Source organism: Salmo trutta, chromosome 2 (assembly GCF_901001165.1).
Source record: "Salmo trutta chromosome 2, fSalTru1.1, whole genome shotgun sequence".
In the NCBI taxonomy this organism is placed as follows: Eukaryota; Metazoa; Chordata; class Actinopteri; order Salmoniformes; family Salmonidae; genus Salmo; species Salmo trutta.
Window position 1 is genome coordinate 46,712,712 of NC_042958.1, and position 21,189 is coordinate 46,733,900.

The following is a 21,189-nucleotide window of genomic DNA, read 5'->3' on the forward strand; positions in this document are numbered from 1 at the left end:
AGTTTATATGCAGAGTAAAACACTTCCCTATAGTTGGGGTTTATTATAGAGATGGGGGGGGGACCATTAGTTTATATGCAGAGTAAAACACTTCCCTATAGTTGGGGTTTATTATAGAGATGGGAGGGGACCATTAGTTTAAATGCAGATTAAAACACTTCCCTATAGATGGGGTTTATTATAGAGATGGGGGGGGGGGACCATTAGTTTATATGCAGATTAAAACACTTCCCTATAGTTGGGGTTTATTATAGAGATGGGGGGGGGACCATTAGTTTATATGCAGATTAAAACACTTCCCTATAGTTGGGGTTTATTATAGAGATGGGGGGGGGGGGACCATTAGTTTATATGCAGATTAAAACACTTCCCTATAGTTGGGGTTTATTATAGAGATGGGGGGAGGGGGGGACCATTAGTTTATATGCAGATTAAACACTTCCCTATAGTTGGGGTTTATTATAGAGATGGGGGGGGACCATTAGTTTATATGCAGATTAAAACACTTCCCTATAGTTGGGGTTTATTATAGAGATGGGAGGGGACCATTAGTTTAAATGCAGATTAAAACACTTCCCTATAGTTGGGGTTTATTATAGAGATGGGAGGGGACCATTAGTTTAAATGCAGATTAAAACACTTCCCTATAGTTGGGGTTTATTATAGAGATGGGGGGGGGGGACCATTAGTTTATATGCAGATTAAAACACTTCCCTATAGTTGGGGTTTATTATAGAGATGGGGGGGGGGGACCATTAGTTTATATGCAGAGTAAAACACTTCCCTATAGTTGGGGTTTATTATAGAGATGGGAGGGGACCATTAGTTTAAATGCAGATTAAAACACTTCCCTATAGTTGGGGTTTATTATAGAGATGGGGGGGGGACCATTAGTTTATATGCAGATTAAAACACTTCCCTATAGTTGGGGTTTATTATAGAGATGGGGGGGGACCATTAGTTTATATGCAGATTAAAACACTTCCCTATAGTTGGGGTTTATTATAGAGATGGGGGGGGGGGACCATTAGTTTATATGCAGATTAAAACACTTCCCTATAGTTGGGGTTTATTATAGAGATGGGGGGAGGGGGGGGACCATTAGTTTATATGCAGAGTAAAATACTTCCCTATAGTTGGGGTTTATTATAGAGATGGGGGGGACCATTAGTTTATATGCAGATTAAACACTTCCCTATAGTTGGGGTTTATTATAGAGATGGGGGGGGGGACCATTAGTTTATATGCAGATTAAAACACTTCCCTATAGTTGGGGTTTATTATAGAGATGGGGGGGGGGGGACCATTAGTTCATATGCAGATTAAAACACTTCCCTATAGTTGGGGTTTATTATAGAGATGGGGGGAGGGGGGGACCATTAGTTTATATGCAGAGTAAAATACTTCCCTATAGTTGGGGTTTATTATAGAGATGGGGGGGACCATTAGTTTATATGCAGATTAAACACTTCCCTATAGTTGGGGTTTATTATAGAGATGGAAGGGGACCATTAGTTTAAATGCAGATTAAAACACTTCCCTATAGTTGGGGTTTATTATAGAGATGGGAGGGGACCATTAGTTTATATGCAGAGTAAAACACTTCCCTATAGTTGGGGTTTATTATAGAGATGGGGGGGACCATTAGTTTATATGCAGATTAAACACTTCCCTATAGTTGGGGTTTATTATAGAGATGGGAGGGGACCATTAGTTTATATGCAGAGTAAAACACTTCCCTATAGTTGGGGTTTATTATAGAGATGGAAGGGGACCATTAGTTTATATGCAGATTAAAACACTTCCCTATAGTTGGGGTTTATTATAGAGATGGGGGGGGACCATTAGTTTATATGCAGGTTAAAACACTTCCCTATAGTTGGGGTTTATTGTAGAGATGGGGGGGACCATTAGTTTAAATGCAGAGTAAAACACTTCCCTATAGTTGGGGTTTATTATAGAGATGAAAGGGGACCATTAGTTTATATGCAGATTAAAACACTTCCCTATAGTTGGGGTTTATTATAGAGATGGGGGGAGGGGGGGACCATTAGTTTATATGCAGAGTAAAACACTTCCCTATAGTTGGGGTTTATTATAGAGATGGGGGGGACCATTAGTTTATATGCAGGTTAAAACACTTCCCTATAGTTGGGGTTTATTATAGAGATGGGAGGGGACCATTAGTTTATATGCAGATTAAAACACTTCCCTATAGTTGGGGTTTATTATAGAGATGGGGGGGACCATTAGTTTAAATGCAGATTAAAACACTTCCCTATAGTTGGGGTTTATTATAGAGATGGGAGGGGACCATTAGTTTAAATGCAGATTAAAACACTTCCCTATAGTTGGGGTTTATTATAGAGATGGAAGGGGACCATTAGTTTATATGCAGAGTAAAACACTTCCCTATAGTTGGGGTTTATTATAGAGATGGAAGGGGACCATTAGTTTATATGCAGATTAAACACTTCCCTATAGTTGGGGTTTATTATAGAGATGGGAGGGGACCATTAGTTTATATGCAGATTAAAACACTTCCCTATAGTTGGGGTTTATTATAGAGATGGGAGGGGACCATTAGTTTTGGTGGTTCATTTACTTTTATAAAAGCACTGTATGTATTTTCTTGAATGTGACAATGTAAGTTAAGTGCAAAAGGAAGCTATTATTTTTTCAAACATAATTATTGCCATAGTGTGTCATTAAAATGTTGCATACCATGATTTTGACATAGAACTCGTTATTTCTTACATTTTTGAAACTTTGTGCACTATTTTCAGGCTAAATATCTATTAACAAAGTCACACCGATTAAAGATATCCACCAGTATTATCAAAACCCATAACAGTAGCAGCCTCCTTTCCACCAATGCACTGTGGGGTACAGTGTTCTAGACCCCAGTGGGACCCTACATAACATGGAACACACCACTAGATGGTAGCTAAGAGTAATAGAAAACAATCCATCCATTTGATTTGTAAACTTTCTTAACCTGTATATTTTGGTGAGTCAGGGTTCTAGAGTCAGAGTCATGGTTTCAGAGTCAGAGTAAGAGTTCTAGAGTCAAAGTCAGGGTTCTAGTGTCAGAGTAAGAGTTCTAGAGTCAAAGTCCGGGTTCTAGAGTCAGAGTCAGGGTTCTAGAGTCAGAGTAAGCGGTCTAGAGTCAAAGTCAGGGTTCTAGAGTCAGAGTAAGTGTTCTAGTGTCAAAGTCAGGGTTCTAGAGTCAGAGTCAGAGTAAGGGTTCTACACAAGGGCTTCTGACGGTTTCAACATTCTATGACTATGCTTCTTTATCCACTTAATGGTTATAGCCCCTTGTTCCTGTAGGTCTGGACATCTATTAGTCTGCAAAACTACTGATCCCTCCTCATGACACACTTTCCATCTGTGAGAGTGGTTTAGTGTGAGTACACAGTCTGTCCCCGGTCTCTGTTCAGAAACTGATGTAACATGCATCCCGAAATAGTACCCTATCCCCTATATAGTGCACTACTTTTGACCAGGGCCCATAGGGTAGTAATGCACTATATAGGGAATAGGGTGCCGTTTGGGACCGGCCCATAAACAGCCAGGTGCAGACAAAAGCTTTAAAGATTTCAAGCGAATTTGCGACCAGGAGGCAAATCCCAGCCCCCAAACAACTATGTGTCTTTAATCCAGTCATCTATCTATGGCCCTTATTAATACATCTTAAACCCACTTTCATTCTGAAGGGGTTTTCTAGCACATGAAATAAACCTCCTCCACTTACATGTATTAACTGGGCTCTAAGTTGTGTGTGTGTGTGTGTGTGTGTGTGTGTGTGTGTGTGTGTGTGTGTGTGTGTGTGTGTGTGTGTGTGTGTGTGTGTGTGTGTGTGTGTGTGTGTGTGTGTGTGTGTGTGTGTGTGTGTGTGTGTCCAAAGTAATGTGAATTGGTATTTATAAAGAGGGCTGCCTTCTGCTTTAGTAATAAACTACAGTCTAGGTGCTGACAGATCGAGGAATGAGTTGAGTTTTGAAATGTTAAACAATTGTGTGTTATTCAATGTCTAAAGTCCAAACTAAGGCAGCTGGACTTACATCAACAGTGCAATCTTTGTTTTATTGCTACATCAACAGATTAGGACGGTAGGTGAAATGAACTATGTCCCAATAGGCAACATAGGCCCACTACACAAGCGGTAGAATTGATTAAAATCCATATCGGAATCTGTGGGTGTTGTTTCCCATGCCAATAAAGGTGGGGTCTTTGATTACAATGTAATATTACTCATCCAGTTTATGTGGGATTCAAATTCTACCCTATTCCCTATGTAGTGAACTACCGGTCCTGGTCGCTGGTCAAGAGTAGTGTACTACTGGTCCTGGTCGTTGGTCAAGAGTAGTGTACTACTGGTCCTGGTCGCTGGTCAAGAGTAGTGAACTACTGGTCCTGGTCGTTGGTCAAGAGTAGTGAACTACTGGTCCTGGTCCCTGGTCAAGAGTAGTGAACTACTGTTCCTGGTCGCTGGTCAATAGTAGTGAACTACTGGTCCTGGTCCCTGGTCAAGAGTAGTGAACTACTGTTCCTGGTCCCTGGTCAAGAGTAGTGAACTACTGTTCCTGGTCGCTGGTCAATAGTAGTGAACTACTGGTCCTGGTCCCTGGTCAAGAGTAGTGAACTACTGGTCTTGGTCCCTGGTCAAGAGTAGTGCAGTAAATAGGGAATAGGGTGTCATTTGGGACTCTCTGAGTGACGCCAGCAAGCTCTATTGTTTAAGTCTTTACTGTTGTTACACAACATTATGGCAAGACCCCCTAGGACCATCTCTAGGCTATCCCAAGGCTTTGGGATCTATGAATGAAGTATGAACCTGGGACCATCTCTAGGCTATCCAAGGCTTTGGGATCTATGGATGAAGAATGAACCTGGGACCATCTCTAGGCTATCCAAGGCTTTGGGATCTATGGATGAAGTATGAACCGGGGACCATCTCTAGGCTATCCAAGGCTTTGGGATCTATGGATGAAGGATGAAACTGAGCTAATGTATCACATACCAACTCAAAGAGCCTAGTCATAACGCCATCGAATGCTTTGACCCATATACACTGCTCAAAAAAATAAAGGGAACACTTAAACAACACAATGTAACTCCAAGTCAATCACACTTCTGTGAAATCAAACTGTCCACTTAGGAAGCAACACTGATTGACAATAAATTTCACATGCTGTTGTGCAAATGGAATAGACAACAGGTGGAAATTATAGGCAATTAGCAAGACACCCCCAATAAAGGAGTGGTTCTGCAGGTGGGGACCACAGACCACTTCTCAGTTCCTATGCTTCCTGGCTGATGTTTTGGTCACTTTTGAATGCTGGCGGTGCTTTCACTCTAGTGGTAGCATGAGATGGAGTCTACAACCCACACAAGTGGCTCAGGTAGTGCAGCTCATCCAGGATGGCACATCAATGCGAGCTGTGGCAAGAAGGTTTGCTGTGTCTGTCAGCGTAGTGTCCAAAGCATGGAGGCGCTACCAGGAGACAGGCCAGTACATCAGGAGACGTGGAGGAGGCCGTAGGAGGGCAACAACCCAGCAGCAGGACCGCTACCTGTGCAAGGAGGAGCAGGAGGAGCACTGCCAGAGCCCTGCAAAATGACCTCCAGCAGGCCACAAATGTGCATCAGTCTGCTCAAACGGTCAGAAACAGACTCCATGAGGGTGGTATGAGGGCCCGACGTCCACAGGTGGGGGTTGTGCTTACAGCCCAACACCGTGTAGGACGTTTGGCATTTGCCAGAGAACACCAAGATTGGTAAATTCGCCACTGGCGCCCTGTGCTCTTCAGAGATGAAAGCAGGTTCACACTGAGCACGTGACAGACGTGACAGAGTCTGGAGACACCGTGGAGAACGTTCTGCTGCCTGCAACATCCTCCAGCATGACCGGTTTGGCGGTGGGTCAGCCATGGTGTGTGGTGGCATTTCTTTGGGGGGGGGGCCGCACAGCCCTCCATGTGCTCGCCAGAGGTAGCCTGACTGCCATTAGGTACCGAGATGAGATCCTCAGACCCCTTGTGAGACCATATGCTGGTGCGGTTGGCCCTGGGTTCCTCCTAATGCAAGACAATGCTAGACCTCATGTGGCTGGAGTGTGTCAGCAGTTCCTGCAAGAGGAAGGCATTGATGCTATGGACTGGCCCGCCCGTTCCCCAGACCTGAATCCAATTGAGCACATCTGGGACATCATGTCTTGCTCCATCCACCAACGCCACGTTGCACCACAGACTGTCCAGGAGTTGGCAGATGCTTTAGTCCAGGTCTGGGAGGAGATCCCTCAGGAGACCATCCGCCACCTCACCAGGAGCATGCCCAGGCATTGTAGGGAGGTCATACAGGCACGTGGAGGCCACACACACTACTGAGCCTCATTTTGACTTGTTTTAAGGACATTACATCAAAGTTGGATCAGCCTGTAATGTGGTTTTCCACTTTAATTTTGAGTGTGACTCCAAATCCAGACCTCCATGGGTTGATAAATTGGATTTCCATTGATTATTTTTGTGTGATTTTGTTGTCAGCACATTCAACTATGGAAAGAAAAAAGTATTTAATAAGATTATTTCTTTCATTCAGATCTAGGATGTGTTGTTTAAGTGTTCCCTTTATTTTTTTGAGCAGTATATATATATATATATATATATATTGATATTGATTTTGTAAGTTGTAAAATTACATAGAGATATCAGTTGATATCCGTTTTCTCCATCTAGATGTACTACACTTGGCATTAACACTGAAGTAGACAATGAATATATACTATAGTGTCATGGTCTGGAGCTCCCTGTATGACAATATGGTGTTGACTGTGATTGCTGTGTCTGTTCTGATTCTTGGTGTTCATTTTTGTGTTGTGTATATCTTTTTTTATTATACAAAATGTCTTAATGACAATAAATGTGTAACCAATATCCTGTGTACAGGTTGGGGTGACTTAGGGACATCGCTAACAGAGTTACGTTCATGGAAGTCAGATTTGATTTCACCCACCAAGTTTAGCCAGACTGAAGGATTGTTAAATGTAAACATGTTGCGTTGTGAAAATGGTGAAACCAATAATGCACTGGACAAGGGTCTCTCAGTCCATTCAATATGCTTTGTCAGCTTCCAGCTAGCACTTAAAGTTACTGTAGGTCTATGTTTACGATGTCATGGATGGTGAAGACAGCAGGTAAAGATGTAGGCTCTTAATTTGATCACTCTTTTGTTGCTGAGAATTTTCCTGCATAGAAGGAAATTCAAACTTGTAGTGTATTCGAGGTTTAAAAAGGCTTGTAAAGTTTGTAATTTCTACTTTAAAATGTCAGAATTGTTTAGCCCTATCGAAAAAATGTATCAACCCCTACATAAAAATGTCCATTAATTATAATCCACATAATAAATCACGTTTCCTGTTGGTGCTGGATCATTTTCCTGCCATTGCAAACTGGCTCAAACTAAGATCCTACATATGTAGGCCTACCTATCATATATATTTTTTCAAATGAAACTTTATTTAACTAGGCAAGTCAGTTAAGAACAAATTCTTATTTACAATGACGGCCTACACCGGACAAACCCTAACCCGGATTACGCTGGGCCAATTGTGCGACGCCCTATGAGAGATATCCTTCATTGTCATGTACCATATAATGTTTAGCCTACTAAGGATAAAGTATGACCTGTGGGTTTAGAGTTCAGTGACTACCACTGGTCAGTAGTAGCCTATAATGTGAGATAGGCGGGCGCCTTATCAGTTGTTTTATAGATCAACGAGCTGCGCAGGCGCACTAGGTGCGCATAAACCACTTCAATGAGCACAAAGAAAAATATATTTTCGGGAAAAGAAGAAAATAGTTCTTATCCAATGTGTAGCATACTCTATTATTATTATTATTTTTGTACCCCTAATTACAACATTCTTGTAGGGATTGGTGAGGTTTTTTCTTGAGATAAGTCCTTGCATGCCTTTTCACGTGAAAGAGACTTTATAAGGAGTTCAGTCTTAGAAACCTCTGGCACTTTTAGAAGCGAAAATAAACATAGAGGAATTATCTGTAGTGTCCGACAATTATAGTGGCCATTCAAAAATGGCAGCATACACATTACCGGAGGGATTCTCCGATTTTGACATGTTTGCATTCGGTTCAGCTCTTCTTGTTGGGGGTAAGTGAAATATTTTATGCCAAATATGTTGAAACGAAAGTTGTTTATCTGCACTAGAGAAACGTCTGGCAGAGGATGGAGCCCTGTGGGCTTTTAAAGGGATCTTAAATGGATAGGCCTAAAGATTTTAAAGTCTGACAAAACAAAAATGAATTGGCCCGAGGAATGCTTTGAAGATTCTTCAAGTAATGACAGCAATTTGGCAACTTTAAATCAACCATGTATGTCAATGTGATATGTGCTATGTGCTATAATTGTAAGATTAGGCTTTGTAAGGTCGAAATGTGAAAGTGAAATAAAAGTATGTGTGCTTAAAATGCAACAATTTCGGACATATCCTATACGTGTAACTTAACTGAAATGTTAAACCTCCATTTAGTCTGTTTATATCATGGAATCTATCACAAGTCGTTTCCCTTGATGATTTCTTTCTTTCATGTGTTTTAGGTCTTCTTGGATTCTTCCTCAACGCCATTTCAATATTGGCCTATATTAGCGTAAAGCAAATGCGAACTCCCAGTAATTTTCTTGTGTTTAACCTTGCTGTGGCTGACATTATGCTCAATATAACCGGCCTGATCGCTGCTTACGCCAGTTTATTTTATAGGTATGAATTCTTGTCCTCTGACACTGCATTAACGCCTTTGGAGGTTGCCTAATTTATGTGTACAATAGTTGTTGCAAAACATGCGTTTATGCATTGATCTAAAAGTGGTTTACAGAATTTGTGCTGACATCCTTTGTAGAGAGGCATTCAAGTAAGGCACATTTATCATGTATATCTGAGTAGCTATAATGGATATATGCTATACTACACAAAAGGGTGATTCCTCACGAAACTGATTTTCATGAAATGTAATCCATATAAGGGTCCTTTGGAGGAAGCATTGTTGACATGTATCTGACATTTGTATCTTTTTTTTTATGAAGTTGGAAAATTTGTGGCATGTTGGCCTTACCCAGGTCTCCTTTAAGACACCAACATTTTTAAAAAAAATTGTAAATTGTAGCTTTGCCACTTGCTTTGTAATATGAGTAGTATTTTGATTTCAAATAACAGATTTTATAATGATCGAAAAATAAAAAAAATGTTGGTTAGGGCAAATTGTTCAACATATTGTTGAACATCATATACTCTATGGGCATATACAAGTTCCAGAGGGATCTCTGCTAGTTTTAAAGTTGTGACCCATTTTATACAGAGCAAATGGTAGAGTAGGCAATGTGACCAATCACAGCCCTCCTTTTATTTGTATAATTTCACATCCTGCAAATCACCAGTAGAGGGGGACAATTTTGAATCCATTTTCACATTCACTCTGTTGGTAATGCTTACAAATTGGATCCTAACTCTAAAAGTATCAGGGATCCCACTCTGGACCTTTGATATGCCTGTAGTGTATATTATGCAAACAAATATATAAAACAAAATGTGTCAAATCGAAAATTGATTTATATTTTTCAATATTGACAAATTAATGTACTTTATAACAAGCAAGCAGAACAAGAACAAGCAGCAAAGGTTCATATGACACCGATTTTTGCTTTGCATGCAGCATCTACAGATGAAACAATATGGAGTCTTAAGAGAGGAAAGGGTAAGGCCAAAATGTCACAAATATTCAAAATTCAATTAATTATTTCTCAATTATGCTTTAGGATACAAATGTCAAATATATGTCAAATATATGGCAAATAATCAGGCAAAATATCAGAATTGGGCTGCCTGTGTAAACGCAGCCTAAATGTGCTCCTCTCTTGCCACCCTAGTCACTGGCCCTGGGGCCAAGACGGATGTAGCAACCACGCCTTCATGGGGATGACAGCAGTTCTGGCCTCTATCAGCTTCCTGGCTACCATCGCCTGGGACAGGTATCACCAATATGTCACCAGTGAGTAGTATCCTACGTTACGGCGCAGGTAGTCTAGTGGTTAGAGTGTTGGGCCAGTAACCGAAAGGTTGCTAGATTGAATCCCCGAGCTGACAAGGTAAAAATCTGTCGTTCTGCCCCTGAGCAAGGCAGTTAACCCACTGTTCCCGTGCGCCGTGGATGTTGATTAAGGCAGCCCCCCGCACCTCTCTGATTCAGAGGGGTTGGTTAAATGCGGAAGACACATTTCAGTTGAATGCATTCAGTTGTACAACTGACTAGGTATCCCCCTTTCCCAGTATGTGTTCATGTCATTTACTATAGCGTTATTGATTTATAAAAAAAATAGAGTTATTGATGTACTATATACATCTACAAAGCTACAAACATACTCTTGCAAATTCCAATAAACTTCGACTTTATTATGTTCCAGATCAGAAGCTGTTTTGGAGCACGGCCTGGACTATTTCTATCGTTATCTGGGGTTTGGCTATCTTCTGGGCGGCCGTCCCTCTGATTGGTTGGGGAGTTTATGACTTTGAGCCCATGAGGACCTGCTGCACTCTAGACTACACCAAAGGAGACAAGTAGGCTACATTTATATTAACATGTAGGTTATTTAGCAGGCAATCTTATCCAGAGCAACTTCCAGTCAGAAAATGAAATGTGCACACACCCTCAAGTCCTCTCTCATCTGTGGTGCAGGTAATTCCAGACCTAAAGGTCATTTCATTGTAAAACAACAACTTCCTCACACACTGTTACCTCTGCACGTGTTGATGTTTCAACCAGAGACTCTACAAGACTTTACAAAGTCTAAAGATTGACTCCCAAATACCCTTCTGTTTAAACCAGCTGTTGACATCACTGTTTGGCTTAGTCAAATGTAAACAATGGAATACAGAAACTGGGATTTAAGACAATCAAGCAGATTACCACAAAAGTAGGCTCTTTACCCCAGTTGAAAACATCCAGCATTTCACACACAGAACGAGCACTGCCAAAAAATCTCTAATGGATTTGGATTATTCATTTCGGACAATAAAAACAAAGCTTTCTAACAATGTCTCCCGCTGACTATGGTTGCAACATTCCAAGGTTTTCCATAAATACCAGTTGGAGGATTCCCGGAATCAGGAGGGAATAATCAGGAACTGCGGAATCCTCTAGGATTTCTGGAAAACCGGGACATTTTTGGAAAATGACCAGAATTTAGCAACCCTAGACAAGTGAGGATGCCCCATGAATAAAGATGCACAGTATAATACAGTATATGTCGTTATATCGTCTGTGTTCATCTCCATTCAACAGGGACTACATTACCTATATGGGGGCCCTGACTGTCTTCTACCTTATCTTCCCTGCTTATGTCATGAAGTCCAACTACGACGCCATTCACACATACTTCAAGAAGATCAACAAGCACAGGGTAAACCCTCTAACATTCTACCGTTAGAACGTTTGAATGTTCTTTGGAACATTACAACACATTATAATAATACCATTAATCTTTGGCCAGAAAAACATACTTCTCAATATACAGAGCATTCGGAAAGTATTCAGAACCCTTGACTTTTTCCACATTTTGTTATGTTACAGTCTTATTCTAAAATAGATGAGATTTTTTTTTATTTTTATCCATCGACACAAATACCCCACAAAGCGAAAACAGGTTTTTAGACATTTTTGCAAATAAATAAAAAACAGAAATACTTTATTTACATAAGTATTCAGACCCTTTGCTATGAGACTCGAAATTGAGCTCATGTGCATCCTGTTTCCATTGTCACTATGTTCTGTGTGGGGGTACATAAGTCACAATGTTCTGTGAGGGGGTTCATAAGTCACTATGTTCTGTGAGGGGGTACATAAGTCACTATGTTCTGTGTGGGGGTACATAAGTCACTATGTTCTGTGTGGGGGTACATAACAGTCACTATGTTCTGTGTGGGGGTACATAACAGTCACTATGTTCTGTGTGGGGGTACATAACAGTCACTATGTTCTGTGTGGGGGTAGATAAGTCACTATGTTCTGTGTGGGGGTACATAAGTCACTATGTTCTGTGTGGGGGTACATAACAGTCACTATGTTCTGTGTGGGGGTACATAACAGTCACTATGTTCTGTGTGGGGGTACATAACAGTCACTATGTTCTGTGTGGGGGTACATAACAGTCACTATGTTCTGTGTGGGGGTACATAACAGTCACTATGTTCTGTGTTGGGGGTACATAACAGTCACTATGTTCTGTGTTGGGGGTACATAACAGTCACTATGTTCTGTGTGGGGGTACATAACAGTCACTATGTTCTGTGTGGGGGTACATAACAGTCACTATGTTCTGTGTGGGGGTACATAACAGTCACTATGTTCTGCTCTTTTATACATTATGTGATGCTGATATGTTATTGTGTGACTTAAAAGCCAGAAAAGTCTAAACAGGATTAAAGTAAGTATAGGGGTTAGGGTTTATGGTAGGGACATCCCAAGGATTCCAGATAGCACTAACCCTTAAAAGTCCCATTCAATACAACTTTATTGACTGTCCTTGTATTCCAGTGGAACACCAGTTTACCACTGAGGGTTATGTTGTTCTGCTGGGGACCCTACGAAATCATGTGCATCTACGCCTGCTTTGGCAACGCCAAACTGGTCTCTCCAAAGCTGAGAATGGTGAGCAGTTCTTCTTCTTTTTCTTCTACCTTTTTCCCTTTTATTCTATTTTTCTTGTCTTTTTTTCTCTTCCTTTCTCCCTGTGCTTGATAATTCTTTAGTTCAATGAAATTTGAATGGAGATTGTTTTATTTAAATCGTTTAACAAGAAAACATGTTTATTCATTTCCTAGTTGCTTCCTGTTTTGGCGAAAATGAACCCTATTTTCAACGTGTGGCTCTATTCCTTTGGGAACGAGTTCTACAGAGGAGGGGTGTGGCAGTTCCTGACTGGCCAGAAGTTCACTGAGCCGGTCGTTGTGAAGTTAAAAGGAAGATAAAGGAAGTTTTCGTCTATGTCCATTCTGACAATCTAATTCTATGGTTACACTACTGTGCAGGCCATGGAATTAGAATGTTCCATTCTCATATTCTAATTCTATGGTACAGGCTATATCCAAACAACATCATCATCATGCACTCTCATTGCAGTAGGTTTCACATTGGAAGAATGCTATTTGGACAAGGTGGTGAACTTAATGTTAATTGTTTATTTAGCTGGCTTGGGAAACCATGGGTCCAATGTAGCTTGTCAATAGCGTTATGGTGGCTGACTCTCCATTCAAATAGACTTTGGGAAGAAGCACCTGCTATTAGATTGAATGATGTCTCATGATTGACTAGACAAAGGACACTCATTGACCTACGTTGTAATACAAATACCTCAGTGCTCTTAATGCCATTTTCATGCTGAGTGATTTGAAGGTAATGTGACCATAGATCAACTTAAAAGTGGACCAACTTAAGGTTCAAGTCATGTTAATGTAATACCGTTTTTTTTAATAGCCAATAGATTTACTTCTAGAAGTCTCCCTGATGTATTCCTCCAGCACTGTAATAAACACAGCAAGGTATTCTGCCATGCAGCCGCTGTTCATTCTGACTCCACTGAGCTTACCTGGAAATGGTGTGATTCTCAGCATGCCGCTGTACCTGTACAGCTGTAAAAGGATGAGACTTCAAAAAAGAGCTATACTCTACCACACCTGGGTTCAAATACTATTTGAAATCTTTAAAATACTTTAACTGTTTACTTTAGCCTGCCTGGAGTGCCAGATGGGTGGGGTATACAGTTTTATGCTAAGGTAAGCTCAATCAAGCCAGGATAAAGTATTGGACATTATTTCTTATAGTAACTGAACCCAGGTGTCATTCAGCCAAGACAACCTATGGAGGTTGTTGTACAGTTGTGACCAAGAATATTTATTGGGTCACTTTTGGTTCCTGAGGAGTTTTAGGGTTGTGTCCCAAATTACACCCTATTCCCTATTTAGTGCACTACTTTTGAACAGAGACCTGACCAAATGTAGTGCACTATGTAGGGAATATGGTTCAATTTGAAGTCTGAAGACAAAAGCCTTGATGTGATGTAACCTCTACACAGTATAGCCACCAATCTTTCTGTGAAGAACTATTCTCTGTAGGTACTTAGTGTGGAGGTATAACTATTCTCTGTAGATACTTAGTGTGGAGGCAGAACTATTCTCTAAGTACTTAGTATAGAGGCAGAACTATTCTCTGTAGATACTTAGTGTGGAGGCAGAACTATTCTCTGTAGGTACTTAGAGTGGAGGTAGAACTATTCTCTGTGGGTACCTAGTGTGGAGGCAGAACTATTCTCTGTGGGTACCTAGTGTGGAGGCAGAACTATTCTCTGTAGATACTTAGAGTGGAGGTAGAACTATTCTCTGTAGGTACTTAGTATAGAGGCAGAACTATTCTCTGTGGATACGTAGTGTGGAGGCAGAACTATTCTCTGTAGGTACTTAGTGTGGAGGTAGAACTATTCTCTGTAGGTACTTAGCGTGGAGGTAGAACTATTCTCTGTATGTACTTAGTGTGGAGGTAGAACTATTCTCTGTATGTACTTAGAGTGGAGGCAGAACTATTCTCTGTAGGTACTTAGTGTGGAGGCAGAACTATTCTCTGTGGATACTTAGAGTGGAGGTAGAACTATTCTCTGTGGATACTTAGAGTGGAGGTAGAACTATTCTCTGTGGAGGCAGAAGTAAAAGAAGCAGGATCATCCCTTTAAAGTAAGTGGAGAAAACCATACAACACTGAATCCCACGGAGGAAGTTTGTGAATAACCAATGCTCTACCAACGTAGTCTTACATTACATTACATCCCCATATAGTCTGGAGTAAACTAGATTTAACCTAATAATGTTTGGTGTATTGAATGTATTTTTTGTTGTAATATAATATGCCATTTAGCAGACAGTCGTGCATGCATATATTTTTTAACGTATTTGTACGTTCAAACGGTAATCTTAGACTATCACATTGTGTCACGTTGTGTCGTTTTAACTTCGTCTATCTTTGTGTAGCAGACGCTGGCATGCATAACCTTACATAAAATACAGTTAATCTACTCCATTGCAGTTGTTTGCAATGTTGTCTTTCTCACTTTTGTCTCTACTCCCAATCATGTGTTCTGGTCCCAGGTGAGGTAAGCATGGCATACAGACGTCAACACAGTGCCTGTCACTGTGTCGTTTGAGCTGCTTAGCATGGAGTCTCCAGTCCTGAAATAAACCTTTAACGAGTAGAGTGAACTAATGCAGCCAAGTCCCTGACACAGCCGCCTGTCACAGTAATCCTGTGTGGCACAGCACCAGGGCCTGTCAGCCACTTTACCCAATCAGCAGGGGTGTTGCAAATGGCAACCTATTCCCTATATAGTGCACTACTATGAACCAAGACCTAATGGCAACCTATTCCCTATATAGTGCACTACAACAGAGTGTCATTTGAGACGCAAACTGCAAATAGACAACAGCCTTCCTCCGGGGGAGGAGTCGGCTTTCTCTTAACTCACCTGGATGTTACAGTTTGTTAAGTTCAGAGAAACCTGTTGACCAATAAAAAGGACCTGGATGTTATAGTTTGTCAGGTTCAGAGAAACCTGTTGACCAATAAAAAGGACCTGGATGTTACAGTTTGTCAGGTTCAGAGAAACCTGTTGACCAATAAAAAGGACCTGGATGTTACAGTTTGTCAGGTTCAGAGAAACCTGTTGACCAATAAAAAGGACCTGGATGTTACAGTTTGTCAGGTTCAGAGAAACCTGTTGACCAATAAAAAGGACCTGGATGTTACAGTTTGTCAGGTTCAGAGAAACCTGTTGACCAATAAAAAGGACCTGGATGTTACAGTTTGTCAGGTTCAGAGAAACCTGTTGACCAATAAAAAGGACCTGGATGTTACAGTTTGTTAGGTTCAGAGAAACCTGTTGACCAATAAAAAGGACCTGGATGTTACAGTTTGTTAGGTTCAGAGAACCTGTTGACCAATAAAAATGACCTGGATGTTACAGTTTGTTAGGTTCAGAGAAACCTGTTGACCAATAAAAAGGACCTGGATGTTACAGTTTGTTAGGTTCAGAGAAACCTGTTGACCAATAAAAAGGACCTGGATGTTACAGTTTGTTAGGTTCAGAGAAACCTGTTGACCAATAAAAAGGACCTGGATGTTACAGTTTGTCAGGTTCAGAGAAACCTGTTGACCAATAAAAAGGACCTGGATGTTACAGCTTGTTAGGTTCAGAGAAACCTGTTGACCAATAAAAAGGACCTGGATGTTACAGCTTGTTAGGTTCAGAGAAACCTGTTGACCAATAAAAAGGACCTGGATGTTACAGTTTGTCAGGTTCAGAGAAACCTGTTGACCAATAAAAAGGACCTGGATGTTACAGTACTCTAAGAAAGTGATTACTACACACCATCATTATAGTATGTTTTAGGAGGGTTGACAGAATGATGTAACCAACCATTTATTTTTAAAAAAATTGGGCAACTTGTATTTTCATGAACTGTATACAAAATACAGTTCTGAGATAATTTTTAGTGAGAGCAGAATTGGTGGTAATGCCAACTAGTTCTGGATAAATCAACAACTTTTTTTCTTTTTTTTAGCTCGATGTGGAGTTTTTTTAATGTAGAGATAAATCAGATCAAGCTTGAACTGTGAGATGTAGTAGGGAGTTGTAATTTCCAACAGGCCAATATTGTACATAGTTTACCACAGAAAACTTGGTAATTAACTACAGTGACTATAATCCATTGCGCGCCCGCTGAGAGAAGAGAGAACGCACCGATCGAGGGATAGAAAGTTTAGCGAGCCTGAAAAATACATGATTTTAGATATTCAGCAGTCATAAAAGTATGCCATATTTACTTTGAAGAAATACTAAAATAGTGATTTTGTCAAACAGCATAGGCAGTAACTCTAGTAACTCTATAGATGAGATGTTGACTTGGAATTAAATAATAAAGGCTTCAAATATAACACATTTGTTGAAAAAAAGGGGTGGTTCCTTAAGAGGTTTAAAGTAATGTGACTGCTATTAATTGTTTTATTCTGTGTTACAGCATTCAACCCACATAATGCATAGCGCATTTACAAAATAATACAGTACATATTGAAAAACGTGATTCTTAATAATAATCTAATTATTCTTAATAATCTAACCGAAACTGAACCGACCTCAAAAAGGACTAATCGCTCAGTACTAGCTACAGCATAATCTATTTAACAGATGAGATGGTACGCCAAACTGAACAACGTGAAGGTAGTGTCCCAAATGGCACCCTAAATTATATCCTAAATGGCCCACTATTCCCTATGTAGAGCACTACTTTTGACCAGAGCCCTATGGTAGGGAATAGGGGGCCATTTGGGATGCGAGCAAAGTCTGAGGGGTTCATGAACTGACATTAACACACTTTGAACTCAAACACAATTAGTAACTGCCTGGTACAGTACACAATGCTAACTACAGATGTAGAATCTTAATCTGATCACCCAGATTTTGCAGGAAATTTCCTGCACAATAGGAAATGCAAACGTATAGTGTATTCAAGGTTTAAAAAGGTGTGTAAAGTTTGTAATTTCCATTTAACATTTTCAGACTTGAACTAATAAAAAAGTAGCAACCCCTACAAAAATGTCCATTCTTTATAATTCAAATTTCCTGTTGCTGATGTAACAGTGTAGGTTCCGTCCCTTTCTTCGCCCCAACCTGGGCTCAAACCAGGGACCCTTGCACACATCAACAACTGACACCCCACAAAGCATCGTTACCCATCGCGCCACAAAAGCCGCAAGGGGAACAACCACTTCAGGTCTCAGAGCAAGTGACGTCACTGATTGAAACGCTATTAGCGCGCACCACCGCTAACTAACTAGCCATTTCACATCGGTTACACTCACCCCCCTTTTGACCTCCTTTTCCGCAGCAACCAATGATCCGGGTCAACAGCATCAATGTAACAGTGTAGGTTCCGTCCCTCTCTTCGCCCCAACCTGGGCTCGAACCAGGGACCCTTGCACACATCAACAACTGACACCCCACGAAGCATCGTTACCCATCGCGCCACAAAAGCCGCGGCCCTTGCAACGCAAGGGGAACAACCACTTCAGGTCTCAGAGCGAGTGACGTCACTGATTGAAACACTATTAGCGCGCACCACCGCTAACTAACTAGCCATTTCACATCGGTTACACTGACATGGCATGCTATTCACTATATAGTGCCCTACATTTGGCTACAGTAGAACTTAATACCATTACATGGAGGGATGTAGAATGTCATTGTATGCTGTAGCATTAAGATTTCCCTTCACTAGAACTAAGGGGCCTGAACCATGAAAAACAGCCCAAGACCATTATACCTCCTCCACCAAATTTTACAGTTGGCACTATGCATTTGGGCAGGTAGCGTCCTCCTGGCATCTGCCAAGCTCAGATTCTTCCTTTGAACTGCCAGATGTTGAAGCGTGAATCATCACTGTTGGCGAGCTTTACACCACTCTAGCTGACGCTTGACATTGCGCATGGTGATCTTTGGCTTGTGTGTGGCTGCTTGGCCATGGAAACCCATTTCATGAAGCTCCCGACGAACAGTTATTGTGCTGACGTTGCTTCCAGAGGCAGTTTGGAACTCAGTAGTGAGTTTTGCAATTGAGGACAGACGATTTTTATGAGCTTCAGCATTTCCTGTTCTGTGAGCTTGTGTGGCCTACCACTTCGCGGCCGAGCTGTTGTTGCTCCTAGATATTTCCACGTCACAATAACAGCATTTACAGTTGACCAGGGGCAGCACTAGCAGGGCAGAAATTTGACAAACTGACTTGTTGGAAAGGTGGCATCCTATGAAGGTGCCACATTGAAGGTGACTGAGCTCTTCAGTAAGGCCATTCTACTGCCAATGTTTGTCTATGGAGATTGCATGGCTCTGTGCTCGATTTTATACAACTGTCAGCAACGGGTGTGGCCAAAACCACTCATTTGAAGGGGTGTCCACCAATGTTCCCTATAGTTTTTTTGGGCACTGAACACATTTTTGGTCCGCTGAGCTCAAACTTGATTCTGTGTAACTTCCAGTGTGCGTTTACTGTGAACACTGAGGCTGTACCTGCTTTAAGTTACAGTTTTAACAGTGGCCAAGTAGGCTACTGTAGCTATTTGATCATAATGTAGGCCTACCAGAGTGGCCTACCATCAAAAACAATGGAGAAAATGCATCCCATAACATTTTTACATGGAAATAGCTGTCCTATCATTCAGCCTACAGTAGCAGCCAACATGTGGTGTTCAATGTAGACCTACATTCCATGAGACTTTTTGGGCTTGACATTAATCTGTTTATCAACTTAACCTTCAGACAAGGAGGTGACTGTAAATGTTGTTGTGTTGTTTGATGCAAGAAACCACTTTACAAAGAAAAATGCATTATTATTCCCGTACCATTATTACAGAGAATCAGACAAATTATGCTTCTCTCCGCCTATTGGCTACTTAGCTTATTCAAGGCTGTCTCAAAATACAACACTGCACCTTTAAGACATAAAAAAGCTCTTTACCTGACATGGTTTTTCAAAGATGTCTAAAAATGTAAACGTTTTGTAGGGAAAAAATCCCTCCCCTATTGCTGACTACAAATAATTTTTAACTGTGATAATAACTCACTAACTAGCAAAGGATATGAACAAAATGTGCACACGTGTCTACATGCAGCTCTCGATCACATAACCTTTCGCATGTGGATTCAAATTTTCACAATTCTGCAAACCAAAAGGAGTCATTCTGATACACAGTGCTTTTAACATACATATTTGACAACATTGTGTGTATTTCTAGAGTAATTAATGTTCAACATGTTGTTACCTGGGATTTAAACTTACATCCTCTTGATTCACAGCATTCCAATCTTCCTGCTACGCCACAATGTCTGTTGTCGGTAACTGATTTCACCTGTATTCCTACACTTTGGACTTCGAAGAAAATCTCAGCTTTGTTAAAAAAAAAAGCACTCAAGAAAAACGATTATATTTATCATAGTGATTCAGGAGTAACATTAAAAGAATATACAGAATCATTCAAATGACTGAAATAAATAAATAAAATCAATGATGAGAGAATAGTCAGATTAACTGATGACTATAATAGCAGTGCAGATGACACTCTTTTGATAAGTGCAGAGATGTATTATAGGTAATGAATGTTTAAGAAAACACTGCTGACTTTGTGGTGTAGCAGAATGACCAGTCTACTTCTAATCCAGTGGTTCTGAGTTCAAATCCCAGGTGGGGTCATCCCTTTAGCTGAACAGCAATAACACATGGAATTGCACATTTGAAAAAGTGATCACATGTGAAGTGTTCCAAAAACAATTTCCAAAAACATGTGAAATCATTTGGTTCAACATGAAACTATACCGTTAGCCATTAGTGTTTATTTTGTGGTAAATTGTACAGTTATTTTATGGTACATTTCTACAGTAATAGGATACTCTATTAGTGTTTTGTAGTATATTTACTGTCAATAGAAATGCACTTGGGTACTTTTTGTCCCGTCAAGAATACATTTCTGCACATTGCTAAAAGTTGCCTGGAATCAAGTCAATAAGTGTGTGATTATCTGACACCAATTAAAAAGTAGCAGTGCTCAGGGACACTTGACGTTAAGGCCTAGATTCAACACGCGATAGCCGACACCCGCATAGCTGGTGTTTTGACTGTGTCAGAGGTGGAACTGCATTAGAGCTGTCAAATCGGGGAGTTCATGTGGTCATCATCATGAAGCCACGCCAGTTCTACTCAGAATGGGAACGTGTAGGCTATATTGAAATAGTGACACTCAAATTGAAAATCATTCCACAAAATAATGAGGATTTCTATCAGCCTAATCTAGGTGTAGATTACATCTCGTGTTCCAACTTGTAAACAAGGCTACATTGTATCTCTCTTAATGCAATTCTGTGCAGCCAATGGCAATTTCCACTTCAGGTATAAGGCCGGAAGACGTTTGTGGATTTGACAGCTCTAATGCAGTTCCACATCTTACACTGCCAAAATAATCACTTTGCAGGTGTCCACTAGCATGGAGCTGATAGACTCTAACACAAAGTGTGATTAAACGCTCTTTC

General features: G+C 40.7%; 2 protein-coding genes across 2 annotated transcripts in view; one reads left to right on the plus strand and one right to left on the minus strand.

The window, feature by feature from the left end:
* Window positions 1-21,189, minus strand: part of LOC115156020 (leucine-rich repeat, immunoglobulin-like domain and transmembrane domain-containing protein 1) — a 43,848-nt gene that overhangs the window by 5,168 nt on the left and 17,491 nt on the right. The window lies entirely within an intron of this gene.
* On the plus strand, window positions 7,769-15,137 carry LOC115156038 (RPE-retinal G protein-coupled receptor). The gene is made up of 7 exons (XM_029703246.1): window positions 7,769-8,172; window positions 8,620-8,779; window positions 9,943-10,064; window positions 10,477-10,630; window positions 11,355-11,472; window positions 12,606-12,719; window positions 12,893-15,137. Exons 1-7 carry the CDS (start codon window positions 8,097-8,099, stop codon window positions 13,037-13,039), a joined length of 891 nt encoding a protein of 296 aa, XP_029559106.1. The 5' UTR covers window positions 7,769-8,096; the 3' UTR covers window positions 13,040-15,137.